At 40.8% G+C, this 9,536-nt stretch overlaps 2 protein-coding genes across 4 annotated transcripts in view; one reads left to right on the forward strand and one right to left on the reverse strand.

The window, feature by feature from the left end:
- Positions 1-5,768, forward strand: part of LOC106512725 (calcium-binding mitochondrial carrier protein Aralar1) — a 22,627-nt gene extending 16,859 nt beyond the window's left edge. The window contains exons 14-18 of the mRNA XM_014001281.1: positions 2,485-2,625; positions 4,391-4,529; positions 4,778-4,936; positions 5,048-5,138; positions 5,214-5,768. Coding sequence (XP_013856735.1) covers positions 2,485-2,625; positions 4,391-4,529; positions 4,778-4,936; positions 5,048-5,138; positions 5,214-5,421 — 738 coding nt within the window. The 3' untranslated portion in view covers positions 5,422-5,768. The remainder of the gene's footprint in view (positions 1-2,484; positions 2,626-4,390; positions 4,530-4,777; positions 4,937-5,047; positions 5,139-5,213) is intronic.
- The window catches only part of LOC106512703 (cytoplasmic dynein 1 intermediate chain 2), a 22,263-nt gene continuing 18,444 nt past the window's right edge, over positions 5,718-9,536 (reverse strand). For all 3 annotated transcript variants that reach the window (XM_014001266.1, XM_014001274.1, XM_014001270.1), the window contains 4 exons: positions 8,303-8,447; positions 6,958-7,098; positions 6,748-6,873; positions 5,718-6,499 (listed from right to left, as the gene is read on the reverse strand). In XM_014001266.1, coding sequence (XP_013856720.1) covers positions 6,386-6,499; positions 6,748-6,873; positions 6,958-7,098; positions 8,303-8,447 — 526 coding nt within the window. In that variant the 3' untranslated portion in view covers positions 5,718-6,385. The remainder of the gene's footprint in view (positions 6,500-6,747; positions 6,874-6,957; positions 7,099-8,302; positions 8,448-9,536) is intronic.

A 9,536-nucleotide genomic window follows, 5' to 3' on the forward strand; every position in this document is an offset into this window, starting at 1 on the left:
AATCTGTATTGTTTGATACAGCACTGTTTGGTACGGTTCGATACAGGTACATGTATTTTTGCACCCCTAATATATATATATATATTTTTTTTTTTTCTAAATTTATATGTTGGTGAGTTTAAGAAAGACTTTGAGCAGAACTAATTAAAATTTACCAGGCAATAAATAATGATTAGTGTTATTGACCCTTTAGGTATTCAGAGGCAGTATTTAAAGAGTCCTCTATTGTCACACACCATTCTCCTAAAACATTAAACCTCTCATGAACTCAGTCACCTTGATTTTAAGACAGGCCACAGCCAAGGGGCCTTAGCAAACAYAAAAATAGCTTAACTCAGCTTATTTTACAGATATGGAGCTACAATTTGGTGTGAAGGTAGCTGAGCATCGTACTCACATTATACTTTGATCACAACATKTAGTGTGACGTTTTGGAGTCAGTCACTTGTTTTATAAACCACTGCACATGTATCAGTGAAACCTTTTAGAAAGTGAATGCACATCTACAAACAAGGGAACACAATTCAAGATGACCGCCACAACTAATCAACCTTAGCAAACACAAACACCGATATAACCCAGTCGTTTTTACAGATATGAAGTGAAACTTTGGTGTGGTAGTAGCTGAGACTGATCGCAAACATAAACTGAGCTCTAACAGATAGTTTGTGACATATTTGTGCAAAATTATGGCAAGCAATGCGTTCCTTCAAAGAAAAACTGTYAAATTATTACCCTTAAAGKGCCCRTGACATGAYATTTTTGTAATAAAAATGAATGTATTTTTGGAAGGATAACGCTGATAATATTGTAAAAAAGATTTCATGCTGCTGAGATGAACAGCTGTTGAGATATTTGCATGTGGAGTAACAGGAAGTGATGTCAAAGGGGAATGTCTGCATGTAAACAGAGCATTGTTAAAATGGCTAACAACACAGACTGCAGAGAAGAATCTGATGTTTCTTTAGATTATTTTAATCACTATCATAGAGAGATGAGGAAGAGTCAGAGTTCAAATAATATTGCTTAAATAAACAAAAAACAGAGAGTTTTCTTTCTCAAAGAGTTCCCCTTTGATGTCACTTCCTGTTTCAGTTTAACTAAGCCAAGGTCAAAAGAAAACGTGCCAGTTATGTGACATAACAGGTAAAAATCATATGTTTTATGCCAAGTTTCTTAAATATAAATATATTTTCTTTGACTTTTTGTATTTCATGGATATGCATGTCACAGGTACTTTAATATATAGAGATTTACACCAAGTGGTAYKTTTATCTGTAATGACTCATTTATGCAAAACAGACTAGAAGTTTATATTTCTGCTTCTTATGTCCACTCCTTGAGACTAACCCGAGCCTCAGACTTTGGTTCAGTCAGGTGGGATTTTTAATTTCCACATCTGGGCTCATTTGCAGCTTGGTAGCGTTTTCTGAGAGCGACGTCAGATTAAAGATGTAATTCCTTCACTGTGCCTCTCCACTGCGTAGGAATGAAAGAGGTGKGCTGTGTGGAGGTTGCAGGTTGGACTCAGAGGACCGGGGTCTTCGAGGTCGTGACCCCTGTCAGAGCGTAATTGGAGGAGGAGGCCCTGGAGGGTTCTGGACGAAGCGCAGTCTAAGCTCAATGTGATTGAGTTTGACAACGGGGTACAAACCTGAGGCGTGGTCTCTACACAGGTCCACACACAGGACAAAGACGTCTCCGTTCTGGAGACGCGACAAGAATTCGGTCGTCCATAATCGATTCTGAGACATTGCTCTGCCCGCGCACAAAAGTTTAAATTCAGGTTAATCTGATAACTAGTTGAGTTATCGCTGAAGAAGAGTGCATCAATCTTCAGAGGGGAGCATATTGCGCCTCCTCTTTGAAAATGACTAAATGTACCGGAGCTTTTTTTAGCCCTTTGCTCGGATGTTTACAGATAAGACCCCTGCCCTGAATGTCAGCAGCAGCCATCCTGGGGCCTGATTAGATTTGGGGAGGGTGATAAATGTGCCAGAGTCAGAGGGTGCCATGCCTTCGGGGCGTTGCTTTCCTGGACCTCGAGCCGTCCTGGTGAATCAGCGCTCTCCCCTGGGAGTGAGGGGGTGAATTGGGGAAGTGTGCAGGGCAAGGCCAGGCTGGGCCGCTCCCCCTGCCACAGGAGGTGCCTCGGGGGGCAGAGGGCTGGTGCCAGGGTCAGAGCCTCCCAACCACGAACCGGGACTTTTTCCGACCCCAGTTGTTCTTCCATCAATGCCTGCGTTTCTCCTCCTCTTGTCAAGGCCATTCTGAAACCATGGGATCACAGTGAAAATAAAGTGTCTTTTGTGCTGAAGTTTACTGAGATCATTTCAAAATTCCCATGAGAAAAAAATGCTTACACAGCATTACCAGCCTCACCCAGAGTTCATGTGTCTGATAACACTCAGAAACATAAATGTCTGCATGTAAAAAAACAAACAAAAAACATCTCAAGTTTTGTTTGCTTGCTGCGTACTACAGGCTGGAGCTTCCCAGGTGATTTTCACCAATCCTCTGGAGATTGTTAAGATCCGACTGCAGGTGGCTGGAGAGATCACCACGGGCCCCAGGGTCAGCGCCCTGAACGTTGTGAGGGACCTCGGCTTCCTCGGCCTGTACAAGGTGGGTCAGCACCTCTGCAGCTCCATGACGTCTGCAGAATCCACCTCTGCTAACGTCACACAAGGACAAAGGAAGGTCCAGACATACAATAACATTGGTTTGTTTTACACTTTTACAAATTGTACAATAAAGTGATAGTTCAGATCCTTGAGGTGGGGTTCACTGGAATCAATATAAACAATGCCTGTTGTAGATAGCTCTTTTACGACTTCAGTTTAGAAAAACACAAATTAATAAGCTAACTGTTAGCTGAGCTAGGTCAAGAATAATAGTAAATGCAGGGATTAAAGCAATAAATAAAATCTTATAGACTGCTGCCTGCTTAGAACAGGAACTGTAGAACGACTGATGCTTTCACCTGCAGTCTCTCCCCAAATTGGAAACACTGCTACACTTGGGCTTGCTGTATCTCAGAAAGCACCTCGTCCTGCTCTGATTGGGTCAAACTATGGCTCTGGTTTGCTTTATTTGTTCAAAGCAGCGTCAGTTAAATCCTTGTATCAATATTATGTTAGATGACTTTAATACAAAAAAAATTTCCCTTCTCATTTTTACAGATGACGGAAATCCGTCCTGGCCACATTCAAAATGACGGAAATCCGTCATGGCGACAGAGAAMTTTACTTCCTGGTAAAATATTTTTTATAAACTGCTCGTTGTTTAAATTTTTCAGATTGGAGTTGTTTTAAGACGGTGGYAATCCAGCAGTTAGCTCATCAATCAAGTCAGAATGAAACCGAATGCTATCTGCAACAGGTAAAATATTATTTGTTCATATACTTTTCACAGAACCCTACTTTCAAAGATCTGAACTACTTTTTTCATTTTTACCTTATGAGATGCAGATAATAATCAGTTTTTTCTCACTTTCCCAGAATAAACCAAACATTTAAAAACATAATAAAAATGTCCATGAATTGTGAAGAAAAATAGTGTCAAGTTCTGAGTTATAAAAAAATGGTCATAAAATCTACTACAGAAAATTTTAATTTAATTAGTTTAGTCAGTCAGTTCAATATGTTTTGTGTTTATTTTTGTACTTTTAATTGAATAAAAGCTAATTTTCGCTTCACTGTCAACTTCTTTAGGTAACAGTAGCTGAAAACAAAAGTAAAAAATGAAACTAGTCCCTCATAAATAGTTGGAATTAAAATGATAAACAGAAGAACTGGTGTTTGTTCACTTTTGTTTCATTTCTGTAACTTGTCGCAGATGAAGCACTTCTGTATTTGAACAAGACGTTCGATGTTTATGTAGACGTAATTGTGATCAGAAACAGAAATCTGAACATCAAAACACTGCATTGTTGACTGTTTGCAATTTTCCAAAACAGTGTTAAACATGCTAACAGAACTGCAGCCAGCAACCAACAGCTAATTAGTGAGGAATTACGTTTCGCTACTGCTCCTTCCCAGATTCTTGTGGCTTTACTTAAAGCTCAGAGTTGTGTGTTCATACTTTGTTTTAATGAGTGGTGGGCTGTGCTCCTTTTTTTTTTTTAAAGGTTGGCTTCCTTTTATGTAGAGAAGCAGACACACTGAAGCCTGTGTTGGTGCTGTGTCCCTATGATGGATTTGTATTTTGAGGCCCCGTTCTTCAGCAGCCCCTGGGGCTCTTTAGCTCCATCATCAATACTAAAATCCCCCCATAGGTTGAACAAATCAGCCTTCTAATCCCTCCAGACAAACCAAATCCACTTCTGTCTCTGCTTGTTCGTCAGCCCCTAAGATGATTACAAATGAGGTTTTTTTTCCTTTTCTGATAGGGAGCCAAAGCTTGCTTTCTGCGTGACATCCCCTTCTCAGCCATCTACTTCCCCGTCTATGCCCACACCAAGCAGACGTTAGCAGATGACRATGGAAGGCTGGGGCCTCTGCAGCTGCTCACTGCTGGAGCTATTGCAGGTAACAAACAGCTGGAAAGCTCAGATGTTGTGTTTTCTAAAGGAATGCGTCAGATTRTCGGCCACACTTTAGTTTCCTGTTGTTTCCTCGCCAATTGGGCAGACTTTCTATTGAAGGCTTTTTGTCGTATTGCACCGTKAAGGTATAGCCATTTGGGTCCCAGCTTGACGCCGTGGCGAGCATATCAGAGCGTGACACAATTGTTGCATAGTCAAAGTGCTTTATTATGTGTTTTTGTGACAAACAAGGTGTACCGGCGGCGTCGCTGGTGACCCCTGCTGATGTCATCAAAACCAGGCTCCAGGTGGCGGCTCGAGCCGGTCAGACGACATACAGCGGAGTCATCGACTGTTTCAGGAAGATTCTCAGAGAGGAAGGTTTCAGGGCGTTTTGGAAAGGCGCAGGAGGTAGAACACTCCTCCATACACATATTTATTGTCCTACATGTGTTTTTAAGAATGGGGGGGGGGGAAAAGAAGTTAGTGGCTGACATCAAGAAAACTTTTATCTCCTGTTAGCTCGAGTCTTTAGATCATCACCTCAGTTTGGTGTGACCCTGGTGACCTATGAACTCTTACAGAGGTTTTTCTACATTGATTTTGGAGGGCAGTAAGTACTTTTAACTAGAAATAAACACAAACCTCWTATGTGGTATGCAAAACTCTAAACTGCCTCTTTCCTCAGCCGACCTGCTGGCTCCGAGCCCATTCCCAAACCCGCGGTGAAGGACTACCCCTCTGTGACCGCCGACCACGTGGGCGGTTACCGTCTGGCTGCTGCGACCTTTGCTGGTGTGGAGAGGAAGTTTGGCTTGCACCTGCCCAAGTTCAAGTCTAACGGAGAGGCGGCGAACAGAGCAGCAGATTCTGAAACTGAACCTCAGGCTTCATGAACGAGTTGACCACGAAGGCTGCATGTTCCTCCAGTCACATTTCAATTCAATGTATTTGACTGGCTGTTCTACTTTAAATGCTTGGTTATGGCTTTTATTATTTTTTGCATAGCTTGCACTTTTACTGTACATACTGTACTTCCCAACAGAAGTACACTGTGACTCAGCAGATGATTGTTACCGCTTTGTGTCTGGTGTGTGACAGCTTTGGTGTGCATGTGCCAGCTACCTTTACAAAGATGTACAGATATTTTCAAAATATTTATTTTGAAATTATAACCAGGGACGTTGGGGAATAATTTAAGTGTATTTATTGTATTTTATTGAAATAAATCATTCAAAGTGTTTTTACTGTGAAAAGAACATTCCCAGTTTTAACATCCAACTTTGAGGTTTTCAGATCCCGTCACTGAGCAGATACAGCATTCATCTGATTAGAAAACAAATACAAAGTCTGAACATTTCACCATTCTACAAACAAGTGAACATTATCGAGTCGATAGGAGTAGAGATGACAACTTAATTTACAGCGATGAGATTCTTACAATCCTGGAAGATCTGAGATGATTGTTTAACTAAAACCTATCTGGAAATGAACATTGGCTACAATATGACTGATTTTTAAAAGTTTGTGCAGTGATGCACTGATTTGGCTTGAAAAAAACACTAAAAATGAAGGCCCCTATGCTGTAAATAATGAAGGGTAAAGTTAAGGCATCTGGCAGAATAGAAAAAAAAAAAAACCCTTATGGCTTAATGTTAGTGTCTGAGGTTGGTAGCCCTGATGTCTGAGGAAGACTGGTGATGATCCAGCTAACTGACAAAGCAGGTGTMTAAGAAGAGTGTTGAAGCTCATCATCTGATACAATTTCCTCATTTTCAGTCATGTTACATCTTTTTCATCTATCAGTGCAGAACTGACATCGAACTGGTCCCTCAAACGTTTCATCCAGCGGCGCCGAGCTCACGCAGCCAGACGCTGAGCCGCCAGCTCCTCTGCATCGTCTCTGTTCTCGTTGATTTCTGTCAGCGTGCGAACAAAGCGAGTCCACTCGTCGTTTCGTGGAACGGCAGTTTGCTGTGAGGGGAGGGGGGCACAACGGAGGCGTGACTCAATTTGCACGTAACAGCCGACGTCCATTTATATGGATAATGGCTAAATAACAGACTCAAACTGCTCAGAATAGTTATTTAAATCTTTGAGGTGCTCTTTTAAATAATCTCATTAGGGTAAAGTGGCCATGCTGAGTAATTAATTGCTCGTGTCTGCAACAAAGCACGCACAAGTAATTACATCAAACTGCATTAGCTGAGATGCTTACTTACCTCTCCAACATCATACACAAGAACCTGTCCATCGGAGTCTCCCACTGCGATTTCTCTGCCAGAGTGAGACCATCTGACCCTGTTGAGAGCTGGGTTACCCTCTACTGTGACGCTGGCGGTGGGCACCTGAAATGAAAACAAACAACACTGTATACAACAAGAGGAAACAAAAACAGCAATGTTTCTGCATGCGAAAATTCTGAATTCTACCTCTGTGTCGTTGTTCAGGTTCCACAGATCGAGATGGCCGACTCCGTCCACACATGCAAACAGAGCTGGGTGGGTTGGAGACCACATGACGTCATACACGTAATCAGAGTTGTCTTCAAACGAGTACAGCGGCTTATTGTTCTGCAGGAGAGGAGAGACACGGCAGAACTGATTTATTCAAATGAATGCGYCTTCGCTCAGTTCTGGGATGTTTGCTGTGATGTTTTTTCTTGAAGCAGGARGAGACAGGGTGAACACATTCGGAGGAAAAATAAAGCAATCCAGCAGATTTTAGAAGCTGCACTAGTTTAACCAAGTGTACCTTGATTGACAACCCAATGTGAGTTTAATCATTTGAAAGACAGAAATTTTAAAATACTAAGGTTTTACTTTAAAAGGAGACATAATGCTTTTAAATCCTTCTTTTTCACATTTAAATCATTCAGTTGCGGTCTATAAAAAGTGGAATTGCAATGCTTTGGTCTGAGTTCCTCCTTATTGTAACTCCACAAGCCCCTCTTTTACCCCTTTTCTGASGTATGTCTCAGAACAACTCGTTTTGACGCTGTCTCTTTAAATCTAAATGAGACACTTCACACCCCCCCTCCAGCTTCCAAAGCGATCCCCTCCAGTTTGAGAGGGCAGAAACTTTTTATTTACAAATTGGCGGGTAGATCCAGACCTTATTTGGCAATTTCGTTGCAAATAATTTGACATAATAGTTTGGAAAATGTCATAAAAAATAGAGAAAACTGAATGGGTTGAAAAATATGACCCAAACTAAATATAAAGATATCTACACAGCAATAGGATATACTAAATTTAAATTTCCTGCACTCTTAGAGAAACAAAATGCATTTAATGGCTAAAAAGTGGATTTTGCATGATACGGCCCATTTAAACTTATTAATAAAAATATATATTTAATAAAAATGCTTTTTAATTAAAAAGCTGCAAAGCTATATGTATTAGATTTATTTTTTCAAAGATGAAATTTTATCATCAAAGATGAGAAAATTGGATGAGATGGTCTAAGTTGGAAAACTTAGCTCATGTTAGTCCTAAAGGTGCTCAAKAGGGTTGAGATCAGGACTCTGTATGGGCCACACCAAACTCAAACCATGTTTTTGTAGTCACTTGCTTTGTGCAGTCATATTGGAACTAAAAAGGGCATTTCCTGAAGCAATGATATAAAGTTGAAAGCATAAAAATGTCCAAAATATCCGGAAGTATGAAGTCATTGACCAAAACACCAGAGTTCAACAATTAACAAGTGTAGCCACTTTTACATACAAGTGCTTTTATCCAGGTAAACAAACCCAAATGCTCTCATTGTGATGGATACCTTGGTGCTCCACAGCTTGACTGTCCAGTCGAAGGAAGAGGTAACAAACAGGTGGGAGAAGTCCAGAGGTCCTGCAGCTGTGTGGCAGTGGATTCCTGTGATGGGGCCGTGGTGACCCTCAAACATCTCGCTGATCCCCGCTTTGCTGTGGAGCACACAAATCCAGTCGAGAATGGGCAAAATCACACACACTGACAAATTCAACTGAGAGGGATAATTTAATCTTTAGAAGAACCAGATGGGAAACACCGACCTTTAGTTGAAGCTTTTAAACATTAGAAATAAACAGGAAAAAATCTGAAAGGTTACCAGCCAGCGCTGCTGCTTGTAACTGTTCAGGCATTTCATTAAGCATGAAAGAAAGCAACGGGTGGAGATGGACCTCTYCTGGACATGTTCACAGTAATCATTTACTTATATCATGTAATTACCWGCAGGGAGGCAAAAAGTGCTTGTGTCTCTTCAACCACATGTTGCAGAGCTGTTATCCAACTGAGGCTCTGATAATTAATGTAGAGGGGTAAATAAATAAAATATGTTCCGGAATTGCGCCGCTGAGGGTGGCAGCACATTGGAGTAGCTCTGTTACTTATATTGAGATTTTCTTTTCTTTTCAGGCATTCATTCCTGTCTTTCTGCGGAAAAAGTAACTTTTTTGGATGGCTGTTCATTTGTGTTTTGGGTGCTGTGCAGCTGGATTGGTTTTTGCCAATACTTTTTTTATACTTTGCTTTTTGTTATGATGCRTAACATAGCAACAGGGTGGTTTACAACAGGGAGCAGCTGATTAATATTGCAAAATCTGAAATAATACATCAACTGAAGCCGCAAATTCCAGGAGTTGAAAAGGAGGCATCGTGGATGCAGAGCTGGAGCAAAGAGGCGAGAGAGAAGGAGGAAGTTCAAACCATCACTTCCATCAATCCTAATGGGCAATGTGAGATCATTAGCTAACAAACTGGATGAACTTCAAGCTGTGACAAGGACTCATCAAGAGTATAGGGAATGCAGTATAAAAAAAGCTGATAATGAAGAAATTTTGAGTCTGGTAAAAAATCTTGCTGACAAAAAATCAAAAGACTGGATGGACATGGACATGACGCTTGTAAAAGAAATAATGAATTATGTGATTGAACCATTTACATATATCTGTAATCTATCATTTTCAACTGGTACATTTCCTGACAACATGAAAACAGCCAAGGTAATTCCTCTTCTTAAAAATGGTGAAAAA

Source organism: Austrofundulus limnaeus, unplaced genomic scaffold (assembly GCF_001266775.1).
Source record: "Austrofundulus limnaeus strain Quisiro unplaced genomic scaffold, Austrofundulus_limnaeus-1.0 Scaffold9, whole genome shotgun sequence".
NCBI lineage: Eukaryota > Metazoa > Chordata > Actinopteri > Cyprinodontiformes > Rivulidae > Austrofundulus > Austrofundulus limnaeus.